This window comes from Rhinopithecus roxellana, chromosome 12, assembly GCF_007565055.1.
Source record: "Rhinopithecus roxellana isolate Shanxi Qingling chromosome 12, ASM756505v1, whole genome shotgun sequence".
Lineage (NCBI taxonomy): Eukaryota > Metazoa > Chordata > Mammalia > Primates > Cercopithecidae > Rhinopithecus > Rhinopithecus roxellana.
This window is the reverse complement of record NC_044560.1, coordinates 105,426,938-105,452,591: the sequence shown is the minus strand read 5'-3', so window position 1 is coordinate 105,452,591 and position 25,654 is coordinate 105,426,938. Positions and strand designations below refer to the sequence as shown.

Genomic DNA, 25,654 nt, shown 5'->3' with positions numbered 1-25,654 from the left:
CTGTGCCACTGCACTCCAGCATGGCGACAGAGCGAAACTGCATCTCTAAAACAACGACAACAAAAGAGTTCATCTTTTATACATTTTCATTAATAATTACTAAACCTTTAAAGTAAAAGAAGATGTTGCAAATGAGTCTGCAAAAGCACCAGACAAGGGTTCCCTCTGTGGTTTCATGTGCCCTTGGATGAATATTAATTGTTGCAGGAGTGAGTCAGGTGCAGCATCAATTCTGCACTGGTTTTAAAGACTCAAATGCTGAGAATCTTCCTTCAGAAAGAAGCAGCTAGGCAAGGAAGGAGTTTTTGTTCCAGCAGCACCACTCACTTCTTGAGCTCCCACCAAGGTATGTGCCCAAATCCTCTCTGTGAAGAGCTCGCAGCTCTTAGCTGCACCTTCAGGGCTGATGAAATTCTAGGATTGGAGCCATCAGACTTGCAAAACTGATTGATTATTACAAGTGTATCTAAGTGTTCAGAGGCACTTAGCATCGATTGCCACCTTAAGCTGCCCTTTGGAGCCAGGAGCCCCCATTCCCCCCACCTATCTGCAGCCCCAACTTTGCACTTTGGGAAAATAAGGCAAGAAAGGGGGTTGGTCTTTCTCCTGGGAAGTGGGTGGGGTGACAGTGCCAGGGCAGGACAGCCTGGCTGGCGGTGGCTTAAGGGAGGAACACAGGGAGCTAAGCATCTGGCAACTGGACCTTTACACCGTCCATGAACTTTGCGCTGTGGAAGTCCCTGGTGTCCCTCTTGGGGCGTGGCCCCTCAAGTCTGAGGACCTCCTTTCTGGGGCAGTGTTTCTCATCCCTGGCTGCTCGCTAGAATATTCTGGTCTTTTAAAAGACCCCTGGGTTACCCAGGCTAGGTGACTGCATTCCCTGGGTGAGAGGGGTGGGGCTTGCAGGGGGCTCCCAGGGCGCAGCTTGACCCCTGTCTTCCCCCGCAGTGTACCACTGGGTGGAGATGCGGACCAAGATGCGCATCATGGGCTTCCGAGGCACGGTCATCAAGCCGCTGAACGAGGAGGCGGCAGCCGAGCTGGGCGCGGAGCTGCTGGGCGAAGCCACCATCTTCATCGTGGGCGGCGGCTGCCTGGTGCTGGAGTACTGGCGCCACCAGGCGCAGCAGCGCCACAAGGAGGAGGAGCAGCGCGCCGCCTGGAACGCGCTGCGGGACGAGGTGGGCCACCTGGCGCTGGCGCTAGAAGCGCTGCAGGCGCAGGTGCAGGCGGTGCCGCCACAGGGCGCCCTGGAGGAACTGCGCACAGAGCTGCAAGAGGTGCGCGCTCAGCTCTGCAACCCCGGCCGGTCCGCGTCCCAGGCAGTGTCTGCGTCCAAGAAATAGGAGCTTGCTGGACCCTGAATTTGGACATGGCCTATGTACCTAACGTGGCCTTCTTCCCACACCACCCCTGCCTGTGCTGGCCCAGTGGAAATCACCAGGATCTTGGTGCAACTTGGCATTTGGTTAGCCCTGCTGATAAGAGCAGCAATTACCTGCCACTGGTACCAGCAGGTGAAGCGTTGCAACATAGCCCCCTCCATCATCCTTCACTCCCTAGTCCCCACTCCAAACCAGGACGACCTGCAAGGTCCCAGCCAGCGGGACACCGCGGGCACTCTGGCAAATGAAAAAATGGAACCTGGTCTTGAGCTGAATCAATGTGTTATTGTTAACCCCCACACCGGGTTTACCTGATCAGTGTTAACCGTTACCGGGACACTCATCTGTTACACTGGAACACCCCCTTGTTTTTGTCAATCGGTACAGACCTCTGTAAGGAAATGCAGTGTGTTGCAGTGGCCTTTTCTCCCCGTTACCTTATAAGGTCAGCTCTAGCTGAGCATCACTGCTCTCTTTAGGAGAAAAAACAAAGGTGCGACTGGGAGCCATGGCTCACACCTCTAATCCCAGCACCTGGGGAGGCTGAGGCGGCCAGATCACTTGAGGTCAGGAGTTCCAGACCAGCCTGGCCAACACGGTGAAACCCCATCTCTACTAAAAATACAAAAATTAGCCAGGTGTGGTAGGGTGCGCTTGTAATCCCAGCTACTCGGGAGGCTGAGGCAGGAGAATCGCTTGAACCCACAAGGTGGAGATTGCAGTGAGCCAAGAGGGCACCATTGCACTCTAGCCTGGGCAACAGAGCATGACACTGTCTCAAAACGAAAAGTTAACCAGGCGTGGTGGTGGGTGCCCGTAATCCCAGCTGCTTGGGAGGCTGAGACAGGAGAATTGCTTGAACTTGGAAGGTGGAGGTTGCAGTGAGCCGAGATTGTACCGCTGTATTCCAGCCTGGGTGACAGAGTGAGACTGTGTCTCAAAAAAAAAAAAAAAAAAAAATCCTGGCCGGGCACGGTGGCTCACGCCTGTAATCCCAGCAGTTTGGAAGTCCAAGGTGGGCAGGTCACTTGATGTTGGGAGTTTGAGACCAGCCTGACCAATATGATAAAACCCCGTCTCTACTAAAAATACAAAAATTAGCCAGGCGTGGTGGCATATACCTGTAATCCCAGCTACTTGGAAGGCTGAGACAGGAGAATTGCTTGAACCCGGGAGGCAGAGGTTGTAGTGAGCCGAGATTGCACAATTGCACTCCAGCTCGGGCAACGAGCAAAACTCCATCTTAAAAAAAAAAAAAAAAAAAAAAACAAACCCTGGCTGGGCGCAGTGGCCCACGCCTGTGATCCCAGCACTTTGGGAGGCCGAGATGGGTGGATCACCTGAGGTCAGGAGTTCGAGACCAGCCTAACCAACATGACAAAACCCCGTCTCTACTAAAAAATACAAAATTAGCCAGCCGTGGTGGCGCATGCCTGTAATCTCGGCTACTCGGGAGGCTGAGGCAGAAGAATTGCTTGAACCTGGGAGGCGGAGGTTGCGGTGAGCCGAGATCGTGCCATTGCACTCCAGCCTGGGCAACAAGAGCGAAATTCTGTCTCAAAACAAACAAACACAAAAGGTCCTGGCCTGCAGTCAATCCATGGAATCATTGTACCTTCCCTTGCGGCCCCAAGTGAACTGTTCCAACAGAACACTCTCATCCTTGAGTCTGTGGCATGACCCACTGGAATGGCGCTACAGGATCTTTTCTGTGAATGTCCTCCAACCCCCTTTCCATGGTGGGAAATTTGAACCTAACTAGGGCTAATCCAGCCTGTCCTTCTGCCTCAGCCCCCTATTTTCCTGTCCTCCGAGTCCCTGGAGCTTGTACTGTGTGGCATGTCCTTTCTTGCCTTTCCCACCTTGCTCAGCATTTTTCAGGGCCCCAGTCGAATCCAAGCCCATGGATTCAGTTGTCACATCCTTCATCTTCCATCTGCGTCTCCTAATCTGTGTGTTCTTGCTTTCTTTCCTTGGAGCTCTGGACTGACCCTTCAGCCCGTCTTCATGTAGTGGTACCCTCCTGCCTCCATAGCCCCCAGTCCCACCCCCATCCTACCAATTAGGCCACCAGTTGGCCTTAACTCCTTGGTTAATTTCCTGGGGCTGCCGTAACAGGTCTCCAGTGGGTGGTGAACTTGATGGCTTCAGTCTAACAGGAATTTAATTCACACGGTTCTGGAGTCCAGAAGTCTGAAACCAAGGTGCTGACAGGGGCACTCTCCCTCTTCCAGCTCCTGGTGATTCCAGGCCTTCCTTGGCTCTGCCTCCAGCTTCACATGGCCTTTTCCCTCTTCTGTTTTGTCACTTACCAGAACACCTGTCATTGTATTTAGGGCCCATCTTGAGTTCAGGGTGATCCCACCTCAAGACCCTTAATTGCATCTAAAAAAAACACTTTTTCCAAATAAACTGTCTTAAGTACAGGTCCTGGGGGTTAGTATGTGGACCTGTCTGTTGGGGGTCCACCATTCAAGCCATTCAGCCCATACTCCTCCTCACCCCAAGAGTATGCTGGTGTCCAGGTGCAGTGGCTCACACCTGTAATCTTGGCACTTTGGGAGACCAAGGCAGGAGGGATCTCTTTGAGCCCAGGAGCTGAAGACCAGCCTGGGCAACATAGTGAGAACCCATCTCTACAAAAATAAAATAAAATTAGCCAGGTGCGGTGGTGCATGCCTGTAGTCCCAGCTACTTGGGAGGCTGAGGCAGGAGGATCACGTGAGCCCTGGAGGTTGAGGGTGCAGCGAGCTGTGATTGCGCCACTATACTACAGCCTGGATGAGAGAGCGAGACCCTTTCTTAGAAAAAAAGTACCCTGGGACTCCCGCCAACCCTGCGGGCCATTTAGCCTTCCCGCTAGCTGAGAGGAACAGTCCAGGAACCACCCTTTGCTACTGGGCTTCTCTTCCCGGATCTGCCACTGAAGCGGGGGGCGGGTGGGACCCACTAGCCTGCAGTCTGCCCTTCTGACTGTAGCTGTCTCCTAATTAGAGGAGCCGCAAGGTGATGAAGGCATCCTGAGGCTGTATGTGAGAACCATCATGTGGATCTCCACAATGGGTACAGAGCTTATTAAAATAAACTCTGATGGGAAGGGTTCTGACGGGGAGAGGCCCAAGAGTCACCCTATGAGGTGGGGAAACTAAGGCCGAGGTTAAGCAGCAAAGGGACTTGCCAGAAATGCCACAGCCAATGAGGGGCTGACTGCCCAGGGCAGTGAAGTAGTAGAGGCAGAGTGAGTGGCTTGGATTACCCTGACTGCAGAGTGAGGAGGGAGAGGCGATGGCTGAGCAGAGGCTGGGAGGGGTGGCGATCTCTACACAGAGGCCCAGGCCATCCTAGAGGTGGTGTTGATAGTGGGAGACCCTCTCTGTCCCCTCTCAGAGCAGCCCCGGATCATACCTGAGATCATAGCATTGTGTAAACGGAGCGACCATTCCACCTGGGCCTGCTCTCAGGAAACTGCAGGTGAAAGTGGGAGGGCCGGGCTTTCCCCCACTTCCGTCCTCACCTCCTTTCTCTAAGGGGGTAAAAATGGCCCGGACCAAGATCTGCCCAGATAGAAAGCCAAGAAACAGGTTCTGAAACAGCTTTTCTGTTCTTTTTTTTTTTTTTTTTGGAGACAGAGTCTAGCTCTGTCACCCAGGCTGGAGTGCAGTGCTGCGATCTCGGCTCACTGCAGCTTCCACCTGCCAGGCTCAACCAATTATCCCGCCTCAGCCTCCGGAGTAGCTGGGATTACATGCGCCCACCACCCACGGCTGGCTAATTTTTGTATTTTAGTGGAGATGGGGTTTCACCAGGTTGTCCAGGCTGGTCTTGAACTCCTCACCTCAGGTAATCCACCCGCCTCGGCCTCCCAAAGTGCTGGGATTACAGGTGTGAGCCACCGCACCTGACCTGAAACAGCATTTCCGTTCCTTCTGGAAAAGGGGGAGAAGTTGGAGCAGAGGGAACTGATCGAGTGGGTCCTGAGTGGGGCTGTGTTTAAAACTGGGAGTGACCCAGGCTGGGCATGGTTGGCTCATGCCTGTCATCCCAGCACTTTGAGAGGCCGAGGTGGACGGATTACATGATGTCAGGAGATAGAGACCAGTCTGGCCAATATGGCGAAACCCCATCTCTAATAAAACTACAAAAATTAGCCGGGCGTGGTGGCACATTCCTGAATCCCAGCTACTCGTGAGGCTGAGGCACGAGAATTGCTTGAACCCAGGAGGCGGAGGTTGCAGTGAGCTGAGATCACACCACTGCACTCCAGCCTGGGTGACAGAGTGAGACTCTGTCTTCTCACACACACACAAACACATACAAAAAGACAGAGGTGGGAATGTGAAGACAGGCAGGAGCTCCAATTCCTGACCCCAGCGCCGTCCTGACCCGGATGGAGTGCTGCTCTCACATCTCAGAGACTTCGTACTCAGTCCTGCCCTGCCCTGACAGGCGGCCAGTCCTCGTGGGCAGCAGGGCCATCTACTTCCCCCACTGCGGTGCCAGGGGTGGCCAGGGTGTGTGGAAATGGAAAGAACGTCCTCTCAAAATGCAGGAGGCCGGAGGATGATTCACTGCTCGTGTGCTCTACTAGCTAAAATTCTGTATACCTTGCAATGTGGGGAGAGGGGTTAGAATAAATTTGTAAATGAAGCTGATTGTCTTCAAGTTGATGCATTCTTTTTTCATATTTAAAAAGTCCTTGGGGCTGGGCGCGGTGGCTCACGCCTGTAATCCCAACACTTTGGGAGGCCAAGGCGGGTGGATCACCTGAGGTCAGGAGTTCAAGACCAGCTTGACCAACATGGTGAAACCTCGTCTCTACTAAAAATCCAAAAATTAGCCAGGCATGGTGGCGTGCACCTGTAGTCCCAGCTACTCGGGAGGCTGAGGCAGGAGAATCACTTGAACCTGGGAGGCCGAGGTTGCAGTGAGCTGAGATCATGCTACTGCACTGTAGCCTGGGCGACAGAGCGAGACTCCATCTCTCAATAAATAAATAAATAAAGTCGGTTGGCTGGGCGCGGTGGCTCAAGCCTGTAATCCCAGCAGTTTGGGAGGCCGAGACGGGCGGATCATGAGGTCAGGAGATCGAGACCATCCTGGCTAACACGGTGAAACCCTGTCTCTACTAAAAAAAAAAATACAAAAAACTAGCCAGGCAAGGTGGCGGGCGCCTGTAGTCCCAGCTACTCAGGAGGCTGAGGCAGGAGAATGGCGGGAACCCGGGAGGTGGAGCTTGCAGTGAGCTGAGATCTGGCCATTGCACTCCAGCCTGGGCGACAGAGCGAGACTCCGTCTCAAAATAAATAAATAAATAAATAAATAAATAAATTAATAAATAAATAAATAAATAAATAAATAAAGTCCATGTCAACCTTAGGAAAAAATATCCTTTATTTATTCTTTCACTCTGAAAACTCACTGAGGTGGTGCCGCACCCGGGCATGGACCCAGTGTCCTTGGTGGAGCATCTCCCGTAAAAAAAAAAAACTCACTGAGTTACCCACTCACTGCCCCACCCCGTGCTGGGGTCACAGCGGTGACAGAGACAACCTCAGCCCTGCCCTCACCCAGTCTTACTTACAGATGCTCACACATACATTTATTTTCCAGTGTTCCCTGCCCCACCCCATAGTTGTTTAGGAAGCAGGGGCTGGGCTGAATGCAGACTCCCCCCTCCGGAGTGACTCAGGACTATAAATCCATTCATCCCAGCTCACAAAACCCTGGGAGGTGCCCTGAGGGCTGTGCCTCTCCCATCTCCTGGTAGGCCGTGCTGTCCCCCTTGTTGGTTTCTCTGTAGGGCATGCCCTTGCCTGGAGGGGGGCAAGATGGCTGAGAGCCACCCCAGGAGAAAATGGACTTTACGTAAGCCCCAACCTGATCTATTGGCCCACGGAGCCACTCTTGGGCCGTTCACTGTGTTACTGAGTGGCGGGCTTGGGTCCCCCAGTGGCAATGGCTTGTAGCTGGAGTTGGTGTGGACAGAGAGAGGAGAAGCATGGCATCTCTGAGTGTATTGAGGATCGACTGCGCCAGGCTCCGTTCTAGTAGCTGGGAACCAGTTGGGAGCAAGCAGAGGCCCTCACTGGAGCCGACTTTCTAGTGCCAGAGAACGGCAATAAAGAAGGAAAGAGTGGTCGGGCACGGTGGCTCACGCCTGTAATCCCAGCTATTTGGGAGGCCAAGGCAGCCGATCACCTGAGGTCGGGAGTTCGAGACCAGCCTGACCAACATGGAGAAACCCCATCTCTACTAAAAATACAAAATTAGCAGGGTGTGGTGGTGCATGCCTGTAATCCCAGCTACTCAGGAGGCTGAGGCAGGAGAATCGCTTGAACCCGGGAGGCGGAGGTTGCAGTGAGCCAAGATTGCACCATTGCACTCCAGCCTGGGCAATAAGAATGAGACTCCGTCTCAAAAAAAAAAAAAAAAAAATCAAAAGGGAAAGATCTAATCCAGCATGGGGTGATGAGGACTAAGAGGAATGGGGGGCAGGGGAGGAGTTCCAGACTCATGGGCACCGCCGATCTGGACAGGTGGGCAGGGAGGAGGTAGCGCTTCAGATGGAGGGAGATAGAGGGCTGTGAGTATCTGTGAAATAGGACAGATGTGGCGTTGGCCTGTTCCTGGAACAGCAAGAGGTTCTGGCTGTCAGAATAGAGCAGTGGCTCGCTGACCAAGGCCTTCGGGCCAAATCAAGGGGACCCTTGCTACCTGTCTTTGTAAATAAAGACTTATTGGAACCCAGGCGCTCATTCGTTTCGTGTTTTCCGCGGTTGCTTTTGCAGTATAGTGACAGAGCTGAGTATTTGCACAGAGATCCTAGGGCCCTTGTACTCTCTGGCCCTTTACGGAAAAAGTTTACCCTCCCCTGGAATAGAGTAAGCGAGGGGAGAGGCTGGGTGAGGGGTCCAGGCAAGCAAAGGCTGCCCCTTGCCTTGATTGGCACAACTGTGGAGGTCATCCCAGCTCTGGAGCCCCCACAGGATCACTCAGGCCTCTGCTTCCACCTCATCTGGCTTCAGCTTCCCCCCCTGCGGAGTTCTCCCTCCCTCCCTCCTTCCCCACAGGAAATATCCCCAGCGCTCAGCAGTAACCCCCACTGCATGCAGATCTCAGAACCTCCACCTCAATCTACAGCCACGTGCCACAATAAGAAGCAGAGTTTTAGGCCAGGCGCGGTGGCTCACGCCTGTAATCTCAGTATTTTGGAAGACTGAGGTGGGAGGATCACTTGAAGTCAGGAGTTTGAGACCAGCCTGGCCAACATGGTGAAACCCCGTCTCTAATAAGAATACAAACATTAGCCGCGTGTGGTGGTGCACGTCTGTAATCCCAGCTACTTGGGAGGCTGACATAGGAGAATTGCTTGAGCCCGGGAGGTGGACGTTGCAGTGAGCCAAGATTGCACCACCTGCACTCCAGTCCAGGTGCCAGAGCAAGACTTGGTCTCAAAAAAACAAAAACAAAAAAAAATTAGTCCAGGCATGGTGGCACACACCTGTAGTCTCAGCTACTTGGGGAGCTGAGGCAGGAGGATCGCTTGAACCCGGGTGGTTGAGGCTGCAGTGAACTGAGATCATGCCCCAGCACTCCAGCCTGGGGGACAAAGTGAGACCCTGTCTCAAAATAAAAAAAGCAGAGTTTGTATAATCCATCGTGTGCATATTTATACAATAATTTATAATTGTATTTTAAAAGTATACAATTCATGTATTATGTGACATACAATGGAATATAAAATATGTATTTTATGTCATGTAACATAAATCATATATTATATGTAGTGTATATGCTTATGTACATATCATTCGAATGAAAGTTTCATTAAATAATTACCCTTAATATTTGCAGTTCCTATTTCCTATTTTCTTATATTCCATTTCATGAAGAATACATATATATGTGCATTGTATATACTTAATATATATTATAAACGTATGAAACCCATTATGTGTGTTCTATAACACATTGATGATATGTTAATATCATGCATTATATGTTATATGTCTTGTTAGAATAAGTTTCTCTGAATAATAATTGCTCTTATGTGTGATGGGCAACTGTTACTTTTTTTTTGAGACAGAGTCTCGCTCTGTTGCCCAGGCTGGAGTGCAGTGGCAAAATCTCAGCTCACTGCAAGCTCCGCCTCCCGGGTTCACGCCATTCTCCTGCCTCAGCCTCCCGAGTAGCTGAAACTACAGTCGCCTGCCACCATGCCTGGCTAATTTTTGTATTTTCAGTAGAGACGGGGTTTCACCGTGTTAGCCAGGATGGTCTCAATCTCCTGACCTCGTGATCCGCCCACCTCGGCCTCCCAAAGTGCTGGTATTACAGGCCAACTTTGTTACTTTATATTCTCCTTTATTTTGTTTCTTATAGAAAAGCATGGCCTGTCACACCTGTAATCCCAGCACTTAGTGAGGCCTAGGTGGGAAGATTTCCTAATCTCAGGAATTCGAGACCAGCCTGGGCAACATGGTGAAACCCCGTCTCTACTAAAAATACAAAAAAATTATCCGGGTGTGGTGGCGGGCGCCCCTGTAGTCCCAGCTACTTGGGAGGTCGAGGCAGGAGAATCGCTTGAACCCGAGAGGCAGAGGTTGCAGTGAGCCAAGATTGCACCACTGCACACCAGCCTGGGTGACAGAGTGAGACTCCGTCTCAAAAAAAAAAAAAAAAGAAAAGGAAGAAAGAAAAGCATGTACATATGATGTATGTGTTATACAAACCTGTATAACGTGGGCTGTGTTGGGCCAGCGTAAAGACTAAATTTTACTCTGGGAAGAGACTTTTAAGCTGGGATTATAGATGTGAGCCACTGTGCTCAGCCTCTGTTTTTTGTTTTGTTTTTGCTTGTTTTTTTGTTTTTGTTTTTGTTTTTTGTTTGTTTGTTTGTTTTGTTTTGGACAGTGTCTTGCTCTGTCACCCAGGCTGGAGTGCGGTGATATAATCACAGCTCACTGCAGCCTCAGCCTCCTAGGCTCAAGCAATCATCCCATGTCATCCTCCAGAGTAGCTGGGACTACAGGTGTGCCACAGCCACACTCAGCTAATTTCTTAATTTTTTGTAGAGATGGGTATCTCTATGTTGCCCAGGCTGGTCATGAACTCCTGGGCTCATGCCATCCACTCTTCTCAGCTCCCAAAGTGCTAGGATTACAGGTGTGAGCCACCACAAGCATCCCCTTTTTTCTCTGTTTTGAAGTAGACTCCCATCCTGCCTTGTCTTGATTTGATTTCCTTTATTTATTTATTTATTTTTTTGAGATGGAGTCTCCCTCTGTCACCCAGGCTGGAGTGCAGTGGTGCCATCTCGGCTCACTACAACCTCCGCCTCCCGGGTTCAAGTAATTCTCCTGCCTCAGCCTCCTGAGTAGCTGGGATTACAGGCGCCCGCCACCACACCTGGCTAATTTTTGTTTTTTTTGTTTGTTTGTTTTTGTTTTTTTGAGATGGAATTTTCCTCTTGTTGCCCAGGCTGGAGTGCAATGGCACGATCTTGGCTCACCACAACCTCCGCCTCCCGGGTTCAAGCGATTCTCCTGCCTCAGCCTCCCAAGTAGCTGGGATTACAGGCATGCACCACCATGCCCGGTTAATTTCCTTTATTTATTTATTTATTTATTTATTTATTTATTTATTTATTTATTTTGAGACAGAGTTTCACTCTTGTTGCCCAGGCTGGAGTGCAATGGCATGATCTCAGCTCACTGCAACCTCCACCTCCCAGGTTCAAGCGATTCTTCTGCCTCAGCCTCCTGAGTAGCTGGGATCACAGGCGTGCGCCACCACGCCCAGCTCATTTTGTATTTTTGGTAGAGATGGGGTTTCTCCATGTTGGTCAAGCTGGTCTTGAACTCCTGACCTCAGGTGATCGGCCTGCCTTGGCCTCCCAAAGTGCTGGGATTACAGGTGTGAGCCACTGCGCCTGGACAAATGTTGTATTTTTAGTGGAGACAGTGTTTCATCATGTTGGTCAGGCTGCTGTCGAACTCCCGACCTCAGATGATCCGCCTGCCTCGCCCTCCCAAAGTGCTGGGATTATAGGCGTGAGCCACCGCGCCTGGCCCCCATCATCCCTTTTTATGGCTGAATAATAGTCCATTGTAAGGCTAGAGCACAATTTGTTTCTTCATACCTCTGTTGAACGTTGGGGTTGTCTCCGCCGCGTGGTGGCTATGAATAGGGCTGCTATGAACGTGCATGGAGCGTGCAGTCTTTTTAGGCTTAGATTGTTTGTCTCGAGAGCAGTGAAGCATCATGGGAAGGGCATGGGCTCTGATCCCAAAATGCTTGGAGTCAGTCCCTAGCTATGCCTCAGTAGGGTGAGCTTGGGCCAGTCACTGGGTATCTTGTGCCTGATAACAGAACTTCCTTTGTGAGGTTATTATGAAAGTGAATCAATCAATACATGCAAAACACTTAGGAAGCTGCTTAGCCCAGAGTAAACAGTTGCAAAATGACTCTGCATTGCCAGCAACAGGAACCTTCCTGGGCTAACTGAAGCAGAAAAAGAACTTACTGGAAGGATATCAGGTAGCTCACTGGCTAAGAAAACCAGCAGGAACCTTGAGAGGTTTATAGTTACAGATGCCGATTCTGTAACAGAGACCCAAGATGTGTAATGATACTGAGTGAATGGAGTTTCCTTCTTGCTCTTAAAACAGTAACGTCGGCCAGTTGCAGTGCTCACACCTGTAATCCCAGCACTTTGGGAGGCTCAGGCAGGAGGATTGCTTGAGCTCAGGAGTTGGAGAACAGCCTGGGCAACATACCAAGACTCCTCCTCTACAAATAAAAATAAATCATAAAAATTAAAATACAGCTGGGCACAGTGGCTCACGCCTGTAATCCCAGTACTTTGGGAGGCCAAGGTGGGCAGATCACTTGAGGTCAGGAGTTCGAAACTGGCCTGACCAACATGGTGAAACTCCATCTCTGCTAAAAATACAAAAATTAAGCGTGGTGATGTGTGCCTGTAATCCCAGGTACTCAGGGGGCTGAGGCAGGAGAATCACTGAAACCCAGAAGTTGGAGGTTGCAGTGAGCCAAGATTGCATGACTGCACTCAAGCCTGGGCAACAGAGCGAGACTCTGTCTCAAAAAAAAGAAAAAAAAATTAAAATTAAAAATAAAAATAGGCCAGTCGTGGTAGCTCATGCTTGTAATCCCAGCACTTAGGGAGGCCAAAGCTGGAGGATCACTTGAGCACAGGAGTTTGAGACCAGCCCCTGGGCAATATACAGAGATGCTATCTCTACAAAAATACAAAAGTTAGTCACATGTGGTGGCTTGCTCCTCTAGTCCCAGATACTCAGGAGGCTGAGGTGGGACGGCTGCTCGAGCTGGAGAGTTGCAGCTTGCAGTGAGCTGAGATTCTGCCACTGCACTCCAGCCTGGGCAACAGAGTGAGACCCTGTCTCAAAAATAAATAAATAAATAAACAAACAAAATAAAACAGTGAAGTCATGGGCCAGGCATGGTGGCTCACACCTGTAATCCCAGCACTTTGAGAAGCCAAGGTGGGTGGATTGCGAGGTCAGGAGATCGAGACCATCCTGGCCAACATGGTGAAACTTGTCTCTACTAAAAATACTAAAATTAGCTGGGCTTGGTGGCGCGTGCCTGTAATCCCAGCTACTTGGGAGGCTGGGGCAGGAGAATCGCTTGAACCAGGGAGGTGGAGGTTGCAGTGAGCCGGGATCGCGTCACCGCACTCCAGCCTGGTGACAGAGCGAGACTCCATCTCAAAAAAAAAAAAAAAAAAAAAAAACCAAAACAGTGAAGTAATGTACCACATAATGAGGTTTCTGTCAACAACAAACCGCATATACAACAGTGGTCTCGTAAAATGATAATAGCGTATTTTTACTGTACCTCTTCTACGTTTAGATGTGTCTAGACATGCAAATACTTACCATTGTGTTATAACTCCCTGCAATTTTCAGTACAGTCACATGCTGTTTAGATTTATGGCCTAGGAGCAGAAAGCTCAACCACGTAGCCTAGGTGTGTAGCAGGCCACACTCTGTGTTTGTGTAAGCCCACTCTGTGATGTTTGCACAATGACGAAATCACCAAACAGTGCCTTTCTCAGACCGTGTCCCTGTCATTAAGCAATGCACAGCTGTACTAGCTGGGAACAGGTTGGCAGGGCAGCCCTCCTCCTCCACACAGTCATTCAGGGACTCAGGCTGTTGCAACTCTGCTATCTTCAGTGTGTTTATTTCAAGGTCAGCCTGGGGATGGTCTTCATGAGGATCACAGCATGGCTTGTATGGACCAGGGCTGGAAGTAACCCACTTCACTTGGCTGGCTTATTTTTCCTAGAACTTGGTGCCCTGACCACACCTAACTGCACCTAACTATAGTCCTTGGCTGGGCAGCCACTTCTCAGCAAGGAGTCTGTCTGTTGGGTTGCAGCAAGCATGAAGCACTGGGGGACTCCAAGGTCAGAGGGCTGTCAGCACCATGGGTACCACCCCCCCACCACTGCCCTGGACCTACCCCACACCCTAACATGGATCCTTGGGGTCTCTTTGTATCCTTGAAGCCTTCCCCAAGATTTCAGGTTCAGGCCAGGTATGGTGGTTCACACCTGTAATATCAGCACTTTGGGAGGCCAAGGTGGGAGGATCGCTTGAGCCTAGGAGTCCAAGACTAGCCTGAGAAACATAGTGAGACCCTATTTCTATAAAATGTTTTAAAATGCGCCAGGTGTGGTGGTGCGTGCCCATAGTCCCAGCTACTCAGGAGGCTGAGGCAGGAGGTTTGCTTGAGCCCAGGAGGTCGAGGCTTCAATGAGCCATCATTGCACCACTGCACTCCAGCCTGGCTAGCAGAGTGAGACTCTAAAAAAAATTTATCTTGCTCCTCCCGCCGCCCAAGATGCCGAAAGGAAAGAAGGCCAAGGGAAAGAAGGTGGCTCTGGCCCCTGCTGTCGTGAAAAAGCAGGAGGCCAAGAAAGTGGTGAATCCCGTTTGAGAAAAGTCCTAAGAATTTTGACATTGGACAGGACATCCAGCCCAAAAGAGACCTCACCGTCTTTGTGAAATGGCCCTGCTATATCAGGTTGCAGCGGCAGAGAGCCATCCTCTATAAGCGACTGGAAGTGCCTCCTGTGATTAACTAGTTCACCCAGGCCCTGGACCGCCAGACAGCTACTCAGCTGCTTAAGCTGGCCCACAAGTACAGACCAGAGATAAAGCAAGAGAAGAAGCAGAGGCTGTTGACCCGGGCCGAGAAGAAAGCTGCTGGCAAAGGGGATGTCCCCACTAAGAGACCACCTGTCCTTCGAGCAGGAGTTAACATCGTCACCACCTTGGTGGAGAACAAGAAAGCTCAGCTGGTGGTGATTGCACACGACGTGGATCCCATCGAGCTGGTTGTCTTCTTGCCTGCCCTGTGTCGTAAAATGGGGGTCCCTTACTGCATTATCAAGGGGAAGGCCAGACTGGGACGTCTAATCCACAAGAAGACCTGGACCACTCTCGCCTTTATACAAGTGAACTCGGAAGACAAAGGCACTTTGGCTAAGCCAGTGGAAATTATCAGGACCAATGACAACAACAGATACGATGAGATCCACCGTCACTGGGGCGGCAATGTCCTGGGTCCCAAGTCTGTGGCTCGTATCGCCAAGCTTGAAAAGGCAAAAGCTAAAGAACTTGCCACTAAACTGGGTTAAATGTACACTATTGAGTTTTCTGTACATAAAAATAATTAAAATACAAATTTTCCTTCAAAAAACTTTTATCTTATTTATTTTGTTTTATTTTTTAGTAGAGACCAGGTCTCCCTGTGTTGCCCAGGCTAGTCTCAAACTTCTGGACTCAGATGATCCTCCTGCCTCGGCCTCCCATAGTGCTGGGATTACAAGCCTGAGCCGCTACACAAGGCCCCAATTAAATGAAGGGTGACTACATATCCAGCCAAGAACAATGGACCTCTCAGACCCCCCTATAGTACAGGATGACTATGTGGCATGGGGGTTCTGTAAAATTCAGTGGCTTTTCCATAAAAAGTGACAGATTAGGCCAGGCGCGGTGGCTCAAGCCTGTAATCCCAGCACTTTGGGAGGCCGAGACAGGCGGATCACGAGGTCAGGAGATCGAGACCATCCTGGCTAACACGGTGAAACCCCGTCTCTACTAAAAAAAAAACAAAAAACTAGCCAGACGAGGTGGCGGGCGCCTGTAGTCCCAGCTACTCGGGAGGCTGAGGCAGGAGAATGGCTTAAACCCGGGAGGCGGAGCTTGCAGTGAGCTGAGATCCGGCCACTGCACTCCAGCCTGGGCGACAGAGCGAGACTCCGTCTCAAAAAAAAAAAAAAAAAAAAAAAAGTGACAGATTAGACATACACTTCCTCTTACACCCCCTGCCCCCACCTCCTGCCTGGAAGGAGGCTGTGATGCTGAGGGGCGGCAGGCATCTTTTGGGCTTGTGGCTAAGAGCCCCGTAATGAGGAGGGTAGGGCTGAACCAGGAGCCTGGGTTCCCAGTGACATCATATGGCAGCCTTCTGGTTGTGGGAGAATAGTCCCCATATGGGGAAGCCATGGGTTTCTCCAGTTTCTGTTGCAGGCTGTTCCTGACTTGGACTCACAGCAGTGGCGTGTCCCCAGTCCAATAGAGGGGTTTAGATTCTGGAAAATCAAAAACCTCAGAAATACAGACATTCATTCCTGAGGTCTCTGAGTTAGGTGAGATCCACTTGGGCCCAGCATAGAGACTGTGAACCTCACCCCCCCACCCACCCACCTACCATTCGGGACAGTATTTGCCAATTCCAGTGAGAGAGGTCCTGGACCCCGGTGTTCTGGCTTTTTTGCTTGTTTGTAGTTTTGAGACGGAGTCTCTCTCTGTCACCCGGGCTGGAGTGCAGTGGCGCCATCTTCGCTCACTGCAACCTCCACCTCCCAAGTTCAAGTGATTCTCCTGCCTCAGCCTCCCAAGTAGCTGGGATTACAGGCGCCTGTCACCACGCCCACCTGATCTCAGGTGATCCGCCTGCCTTGGCCTCCCAAAGTGCTGGGATTACACGTGTGAGACGCCGCGCCTGGCCTTTTTTTTTTCTGAGATTCAGTCACCCAGGCTGCAGTGCAGTAGTGCAGTCACAGCCCACTGCAGCCTCAACCTCCCAGGCTCAAGCAATCTTCCCACTTTAACCTCCCAAGTAGCTGGGACTACAGGTATGAGCCACCGTGCCCTGGCCTGTTTTGTTTTTTTAAACAGCTTTATCAAGGTATAATCTACACACCATGAAACTCACTCTTTGTTTTCTTTTATTTTTTTATTTTTTATTTTTTAATTTTTTTGAGACAGAGTCTCGCTCTGGCACCCAGGCTGGAGTGCAGTGGCATGATCTCAGCTCACTGCAACTTCTGCCTCCTGGGTTCAAGCGATTCTTCTGCCTCAGCCTCTCGAGTAGCTGGGACTACAGGTGCCTGCCACCACACCCGGCTAATATTTGTATTTTTAGTAGAGACGGGGTTTCACCATGTTGGCCACAATGGTCTCAATCTCCTGACCTCGTGATCCACCTGCCTTGTCCTCCCAAAGTGCTGGTATTACAGGCATGAGCCACTGCACCCGGCCAAAGCTCACCCATTTTAAGAGTACGATTTGATGATTTTCAGTAAACTGACATGGTTATGCAACCATCTCCACATTCCAATTTCAGAACATTTCCGTCATCTCCAAAAGATCCCTCACGTTCATTTGCAGTGACTCTCCATTCTCCTCCTTCCTTCATCCCCTAAAAATCACTGATCTCAATAGATTTCCGCCTCAATAGATTGCATTATTTGAGCATTTCATATAAATGAAATCATACAATGCATGGTCCATTTTATTGCATGAATAGCTCATTCCTTTTTTTTTTTTTTTGAGACAAGGTCTGGCTCTGTCGCCCAGGGTGGAGTGCAGTGACACACTTTCTGCTCACTGCAACCTCAACCCCACCCCCGTCCAGTAGCTGGGACTACAGGCATGCGCCACCATGCCCGGCTAATTTTTGTGTTTTTTGACTGGGTGCAGTGTTCATGCCTGTAATCCCAGCACTTTGGGAGACAGAAGTGGGTGGATAGTTTGAGGTCAGGAGTTTGAGACCAGTCTGGGCAACATAGTGAGACGTCATCTCTACTAAGTATACAAAAATTAGCTGAGCGTGGCAGAAAAAGTGAAAATATTAAAATTCTTCTGTGATGTTTTTGTAGAGAAGGGGTTTCACCGCGTTGCCCAGGTTGGTCTTGAACTCCTGGGTTCAAGCGATAAGTAGCCTCCCAGAGTTCTGGGAATACAGGTGTGTAAGCCACTGTACCTGGCCTATGTTTAACTTTTTAAGAAACTGCCCAGCCGGCCGGGCGTGGTGGCTCATGCCTGTAATCCCAGCACTTTGGGAGGCCAAGGCAGGCGGATCACGAGGTCAAGAGATTGAGACCATCCTGGCCAACATGGTGAAACCCCGTCTCTACTAAAAATACAAAAAATTAGCTGGGCGTGGTGGTGTGTGCCTGTAGTCCCAGCTACTCGAGAGGCTGAGGCAGGAGAATTGCTTGAAACCAGAGGGTGGAGGTTGCAGTGAGCCGAGATCACGCCACTGTACTCCAGCCTGGGCAACACGAGCAAAACTCCATCTCAAAAAGAAAAAGATACCGTCCTCTTTTGTGAGTCAAGTCCTTTTCCACTGGGTTCTCTACCTTTCCCCTTTTGATTGGCAGGAGGTCTCTGTATGTCCAGAATTTGAGTTATTTGTCGGATTGATGTATTGCAATCAATTTTCCACTGGGTTCTCTACCTTTCCCCTTTTGATTGGCAGGAGGGTTCTCTACCTTTCCCCTTTTGATTGGCAGGACGTCTCTGTATGTCCTGCATTTGAGTTATTTGTCAGATTGATGTATTGCAAATGGCTTCTTCCAGTCTATGATTTGCCTTTTCCCTCTCTTGGTGGTGTCTTTTGAAGAATGAAAGTTCTTTTTTTTTTTTTTTTGAGACAGAGTCTTGCTCTATTGTCCAGGCCTGCCTGAGTGCAGTGGCACCATCACAGTTCACTACAGTCTTCAACTCTCGGGCTTAAATGATCCTTGTAGCTCAGCCTGCTGAGTAGCTGGGAGGCGGAGGTTGCAGTGAGCCAAGGTTGCACCACTGCACTCCAGCCTGGGCGACACAGCGAGACTACATTTCAAAAAACAACAAACAAAAAAGAAGTTCGAGACAAGCTTGACCAACATGACGAAACCCCATCTCTAATAATTTTTTTTTTTTTAATTAGCCTGGCATGGTGGCAGGTGCCCCACCATACCTGGCTAATTTTTTTATTTTTTGTAGAGATGGGGTTTCACCATGTTGCCCAGTATGGTCTTGAACTCCTTCTCTGAAGCAATCCTCCCACCTTGGCCTCCCAAAGCACAGAGTTTATAGACATGAGCCACCCAGCCTCCTACTTTTTTTTTTTTATAAAAGTGTTATATTTGTGCCTCTCATATTTTGATCAATAATCCCTGTGGAATAAATTTTTGTGTATTATGTGAGGTAGATGTTAAGGTTTATTTTTTTCTCTGGCATATTCAGGTGATCCAAAAACATGTCTGGAAAAGGCCATTCTTTTTTTTTCTTTTTTTTTTTATTTGAGACAGAATCTCTCTCTGTCGCCCAGGCTGGAGTGCAGTGGCTGGATCTCAGCTCACTGCAAGCTCCACCTCCCGGGTTTGCCTCCTCCTGCCTCAGCCTCCTGAGTAGCTGGGACTACAGGCACCCCCCACCTCACCCGGCTAGTTTTTTGTATTTTTTTTTTTTTTTTTTTGAGACGGAGTCTCGCTCTGTTGCCCGGGCTGGAGTGCAGTGGCCGGTTCTCAGCTCACTGCAAGCTCCGCCTCCCGGGTTTATGCCATTCTCCTGCCTCAGCCTCCGAGTAGCTGGGACTACAGGCGCCCACCACCTCGCCCGGCTAGTTTTTTGTGTTTTTTAGTAGAGACGGGGTTTCACCGTGTTAGCCAGGATGGTCTCGATCTCCTGACCTCGTGATCCGCCCGTCTCGGCCTCCCAAAGTGCTGGGATTACAGGCTTGAGCCACCGCGCCCGGCCAGAAAAATAAAATAATTTTAAAGCCCAATGGACACTAAACTTCCCTGTATGTTTGGACATTTTATAATCAAATTTTAAATGAAGACTGTGAAAATCAGGGGGAAAAATAAGTTCTGAAAAGTCAACAAAACCTCCCACTGGTGTAACAAAAAGGAGCAATGAAAAACACAGGAAAGGAAAATGAGATCAGTGCAGGGTGGCATTCCAGACTGGGACAGGGTAGGAGAAAGGTAGGAGAAAATGGAGAGGAGGCAACGGATAAGACACAGTTAGGGGATCACCAAGACCACCCTCACTTCTGACATTGACTGCAAGCCCAGGAGTCTCCAAGGCCACCATCAGTTTCAGTAATTTGCTAGAAAGACTCACAGAACTCACTAGGATCAGTTATTCTCATGGTTGTGGCTCATTACAGTGAAAAGAATCAGATTACAATCAGCCCAGGGAAGAAGTCCATGGGTCCAGGAGAGTTCCAAGTGCCAGTTTAATACCTGGTGCAGTTGTGGACAGCACTAACTTCTCCCAGTAATGATGAGTGACATGATATCACCCATCAGGGAAGAATCCCTGAGCCTCGGTGTCTAGGGTTTTTAATAGGGATAGGCATGTGGATAAGGCTGACCTCTTGTGTGGCTCCCCTTAGATTCTAGCCCCTCTGAAGGTTAAGCTGATACCACATGGCCCAAAGCCCCTACCATAAATCACCACTATTAGCACAAACCATTTGGTGTGGCCCAAGTCCCCATGTAAACTCAGGCTGTACATTCCAAGAACTAAAAAATTACCTCCCAGGAGTAAAAGGCAAAAGTCAGACCTCTATTTGGGTGAGGTTAATCCTTTACTGAGCAGACAAGAAAAATTCAAAGGGCTAAAGAGAGAAACAGAATTTGGATAGAAGATAGTTTAAAGTAGTTTAAAGTAAGGGGAATGAGAAAAACATCCATCTTGGTGCAATGTAAGTGCCACAGGGATGACAACAAGCCCGTTTGCCTTTACACATCATGGAACCAGGCCACCAAACTGCTGAGGAATAGGATTTAGAACTAGTCATTCTACGCCGGGCGCGGTGGCTCACGCCTGTAATCCCAGCACTTTGGGAGGCGGAGGCGGGCGGATCACAAGATCAGGAGATCGAGACCATCTTGGCTAACACGGTGAAACCCCGTCTCTACTAAAAATGCAAAAAAAAATTAGCCGGGTGTGGTGGCGGGCACCTGTAGTCCCAGCTACTCGGGAGGCTGAGGCAGGAGAATGGCGTGAACCCGGGAGGCAGAGCTTGCAGTGAGCCGAGATTGTGCCACTGCCTCCAGCCTGGGTGACGGAGCGAGACTCCGTCTCAAAAAAAAAAAAAAAAAAAAAAAAAAAGAACTAGTCATTCTGGGGCTAGAATTTATCATCTAATCTAATGTGAAGGTGGAAAAAGATATTTCAGATATTCAAGGACTCAAAACACTGAGGTACTAAGCATCCTTTCTGCAAAATGTATTTAGGGATATACTCCAGGAAAACTAGAATGAAATTTAACAAAGAGGATGCAAGTTCCTCAAAACAGGAGGAGCAGTATGAAGGAGAACAGTCCTGCAGCAGCCCAGAGAACAGCCAGTGTGTCCATGACTATTTATTTAATAAACAGAATAGGACCAAACATCTGGATGATCTTAGTCCCATGGTGAATTTTTGTAGGTTGCATAGTTTGAGAATCATCATTCTAGGAAAAAGTAAAACCTTCATACAGTAACGTCCAAGTTGAAATAAAAGAAAACAAAAATGTGGCACGATATGAAGTAGTGAGTACAGCTGGCATTTAATGATAATGCTTCACACACCACTGGTTTAGTGAAATAAAAATACATCTTCATTATGGATCTACAGGATTAGTATTTCCATAACCTTCATATTTTACATGGTCTATATTTTCAATTTCAGGCAGCACAAAGCATTGCACAAAGCAATTACATAGGTTACCGATAAACAGTAAAAAAAATAGTCTGGGCGTGGTGGCTCATGCCTATAATCCCAGCACTTTGGGAGGCTGAGGCAGATGGATCACTTGAGGTCAGGAGTTCGAGACCAGCCTGACCATCATAGTGAAACCCTGTCGCTACTAAAAATACAAAAAAAAAAAAAAAGTAGCTGACATGATGTCGCACGCCATTGATCCAAGCTACTTGGGAGGTTAAGGCACCAGAATGGCTTGAATCTGGGAGGCAGAGGCTGCAGCGAGCTGAGATCACACCACTGCACTCCAGTCTGGGGGACAGAGTGAGACTCTGTCTCAAAACAAATAAATAAATAATAAATAAATAAATAAAGGCTGGGCGTGGTGGCTCACGTTTGTAATCCTAGCACTTTGGGAGGCTGAGGCAGATGGATTATTTGAGGTCAGAAGTTCGAGACCAGCCTGGCCAAGATTGTGAAAACCCGTCTCTACTGAAAATACAAAAATTAGCTGGAAATCGCTTGAACCTGGGAGGTGGAGGTTGCAGCAAGCTGAGATGGTGCCACTGCACTACAACCTGGGCAACAGAGCAAGACCCTGTCTCAATAAAAAAAAAAAAATACATAAATAAAAATAAACAGTAAAAGAATAAAAATAAAAACCACTTGTAAAAATTGGGAGGGGAGAGGGAAGGAGGTAGAATATGTGACGAATTCCATATAGTTCATGGGGTTGGGGGGGAATGCAGTGAAAAATCAAGTTACAATTTTATTTTTATTTTTGAAATGGAGTCTCGCTCTGTCTCCCAGATTGGAGTACAGTAACATGATCTCGGCTCACTGCAGCCTCTGCCTCCCGGTTTCAAGCGATTCTCCTGCCTCAGCCTCCAGAGTAGCTAGTATTAGAGGCACGCGCCATCACGCCCGGCTAATTTTTGTATTTTTAGTAGAGTCAGGGTTTCGCCATGTTGGCCAGGTTGGTCTCAAACTCCTGACCTCAACTGAGCCACCTGTCTCAGCCTTTCAAAGTGCTGGGAATACAGGTGTGAGCCACCGCGCCCAGCGAAGTATGAATTCTTGATGGAATTAAGAGTTAGCCTCAGGGCTGGGCACTGTGGCTCACACCTGTAGACCCAGCACTTCGGGAGGCTTTGGCAGGAAGATCACTTGAGTCCAGGAGTTCGAGACCAGCCTGGGCAACGCAAGGAAACCCCGTTTCTACAAAAAAAAAAAAAAAAAAAATATTAATAATTAGCCAGGTATGATGGCGCGCACACGTTGTCCCAGTTACTCTGGAGGCTGAGGCAGGAGGCGGATCGCTTGAGCCCAGGAATTTGAGGCTACAGTGAGCCGTGATATCGGCACTGCACTCCAGCCTGGACGATAGAGCGAAACCCTGGCTCAAAAGAAGAAAAATTAAAGAAATAAAACAAAAGAGCATCAGCATCTTCTGTGTTTATAAAGATGCAAAAGCTGACACTCCACGTTCACGTGAGTAAGTCATTAGTTAAGGAAGTTTTCCCTAGAGGATTCTGGGTGTGAGGCCTGCGCTTGTCTTCGTTAAGGCTCCTCCTCCAGCACGCGTCCGATTGTGGGGATCACATCCCCATTGCTACATCGGGGACATCGAGGTACAGAGTGGCTGAGCTTGCAGGAGGCTGCCCTGCAAAAGATCCCTGACTCCGGTCTTTCCCCGCAGTGTACCACTGGCTGGAGATGCGGACCAAAATGCGCATCATGGGCTTCAATGCCGCTGCCGTCAAGCCACTGAACGAGGGGGCAGCCGCCGAGCTGGGCGCGGAGCTGCTCGGCGAGGGCATCATCTTCATCACCGCCTGCAGCTGCCTGATGCTGGAGTACTGGCGCCACCAGTTGAAGCAGCGCCGCAAGGAAAAGGAGCGACGCATTGCCAGGGAGGAGCTGCGGGGCGAGATGGGCCACTTGGGACTGGCGCTCGAGGAGCTGCAGACGCAGGTGCAGGCCACGCAGATGCAGCTCGCCCTGGAGGAGCTGCGCGCTCAGCTGCAAGAGGTGCGAGCCCACCTCTGCCTCCCAGACCCGCCGCCTGCGCCCCCAGTTGTGCCGGCGTCGGAGAAATAGGAGGTCTCGGGGCCCTGGTCTTGGAGGTGACTACTGCCTGGACTGCGAATTCTCCGTATTGGCCTATTCTCCGCACTGTCCCATCCTGGACCGGCCCAGCTGACACCACCCAGTCCTTCGAGGGCGCCGGAGAGATCCTGGGCTGAAGCCGACCCAATCTCCCTACTAAACTGCTCCAGTGGTACCTTCCACTGGGACTCGCCTCCTGCAGGTGGAACGTTCCAAGAAGGAACCCGCCCTCTCCCACCCCGCCCCTGCCAGCGCATTGGTTGAGCACTTTGGAAAGACAGCGTCTTTTATCAGACCCCACCTCCATTCGGCTAGGTAGGCCAGCAGGACGTCCACCTCTTTTGGCAAAAGAAAATTGGATTCTGCACCTGGATTTAGCCACCTCTCATTCTGTCACCCGCACCCTCACTCACCTGAGTGGAGCCTTCCCCTTGGACGCTCATCCTTTGCACCAAACACCCCCTACCTCCACCTCATTGGTACAGACCATTGTAAAGATGCACAAAGTTCGTACGGACTTCCCGACCCGCCCCCTTCCATCTACCTCAATCTTAGGGGGAAGGGAGGTGGGGGTGAATCCTGCACAGTGTTAGCTCCAATGAGTCACCACCCTGTGGCTCCTGACCTTAATCCATCTTAGTACCTGCCATTGTCATCCTCCCCTCCCTGCGTGGATCGACCCAACAGAACCCCCCTCTTCTTCCGCCTATGGCGCACCCTACTGGCATGGCTATGCTGGGTCTTCCAGGGCGACGCCTCCATTCTGTAGTCTGTTCCAGCAGGACGTGGCCTTTTGGGAGGAAAAACCCATCTTGACCAGGGCTAGTCCATTCTAGCTCACCAGTCCCCAGTCCTGGACCTACTGCTACTGTCCTTTTATCCGGTCATCCCTCGCTGTCCTCTTCAGTTGCCTTTGCTAGGGACCGGCCTGTCCCTCTACTACCTAAGTCATCGTCAGTTCGCCCACCTTCCCTCCAAATCTGCCCCTCAGAGTACTCAGGAATCGCCCTTTCTTCCTACCTTTGGACTGGCCCAGGTCTCCCTCCGCCCTCCTTCTTGCACATGCCTCCTCCAGGGGGACTACCGGTCCCTCAGCCCTGAGGTCCCCCTGTCCAAGCGGGGTATTCCACCAGGGCATATGACCTACCCACCCGACAACTGAAGGGGGCGTGGGTGAGCTCTGTGACTCTGAATGCTACTTTTTACATAGACTGTCAGCGTGTTATAATTAAAGGAGCTCTGGGGTAAAGATCTTAAGAATGTGCCTGAGAATCATGATGTGCGTCTGCAAAATGTCACTGAAATTAGGAAAGAAGGTCGGACACAGTGGCTCACGCCTGCAGTTCCAGCACTTTAGGAGGCCAAAGCAAGAGGACTGCTCGAGGCCAGGAGTTAGAGACCAGTCTGGGCAACATAGCAAGACCACATCTCTACGAAAAATAAAAATATTAGCTGGAGGCCGGGCGCGGTGGCTCAAGCCTGTAATCCCAGCACTTTGGGAGGCCGAGACGGGCGGATCACGAGGTCAGGAGATCGAGACCATCCTGGCTAACATGGTGAAACCCCGTCTCTACTAAAAAAAATACAAAAAACTAGCCGGGCGAGGTGGCGGGCGCCTGTAGTCCCAGCTACTCGGGAGGCTGAGGCAGGAGAATGGCTTGAATCCGGGAGGCGGAGCTTGCAGTGAGCTGAGATCTGGCCACTGCACTCCAGCCCGGGCGACAGAGCGAGACTCCGTCTCAAAAAAAAAAAAAAAAAAAAAAAAAAAATTAGCTGGGCGTCGTAGCAAGCACCTGTAGTCCCAGCTACTTCGGAGGCTGAGGCAGGAGGATCCCTTGAGCCCAGGAGTTCAAGGCTGCAGTGAGCTGTGATCCGGCCACTACACTCTGGCCTGGGTGAAAGAGCAAGACCCCAACACATTAAAAAAAAAAAAAAAAAAAAAAAAGGAAAGAAGTTGGGAGAGTGGCAGAGTGGAGGAGGCAGAGAATCATCTTATGAGCCCTTTCCCAAATCAGAAACTGAGGCCGGGGTAAGTAAATGGACTTGCCCAAGGCCACACAAAGTGAGGCTTCTTCTGCCCCTCCTCCCCCCAGGGTGGTGAAGGGCAGGATGGGATGGGGAGGAAATGGCCTCCTA

The 25,654-nt window shown here is 50.1% G+C and overlaps 1 protein-coding gene and 1 pseudogene across 3 annotated transcripts in view; both read left to right on the top strand.

Annotated features, from left to right (window-relative positions):
- OPA3 (outer mitochondrial membrane lipid metabolism regulator OPA3) overlaps positions 1-24,775 on the top strand; it is a 57,425-nt gene extending 32,650 nt beyond the window's left edge. Inside the window, exon 2 of one of the 2 annotated variants that reach the window (XM_010377472.2) lies at positions 23,109-24,775. In XM_010377472.2, coding sequence (XP_010375774.1) covers positions 23,109-23,509 — 401 coding nt within the window. In that variant the 3' untranslated portion in view covers positions 23,510-24,775. Of the gene's footprint in view, positions 1-948; positions 2,008-23,108 lie in introns of those variants that run through there. The other variant, XM_010377473.1, reaches the window with a different exon arrangement.
- On the top strand, positions 14,276-15,075 carry LOC115900715 (annotated as a pseudogene). Its single transcript, XR_004060391.1, has one exon. The product of XR_004060391.1 is annotated as a 60S ribosomal protein L7a pseudogene (transcript).
- Positions 24,776-25,654: the final 879 nt, after the last annotated feature.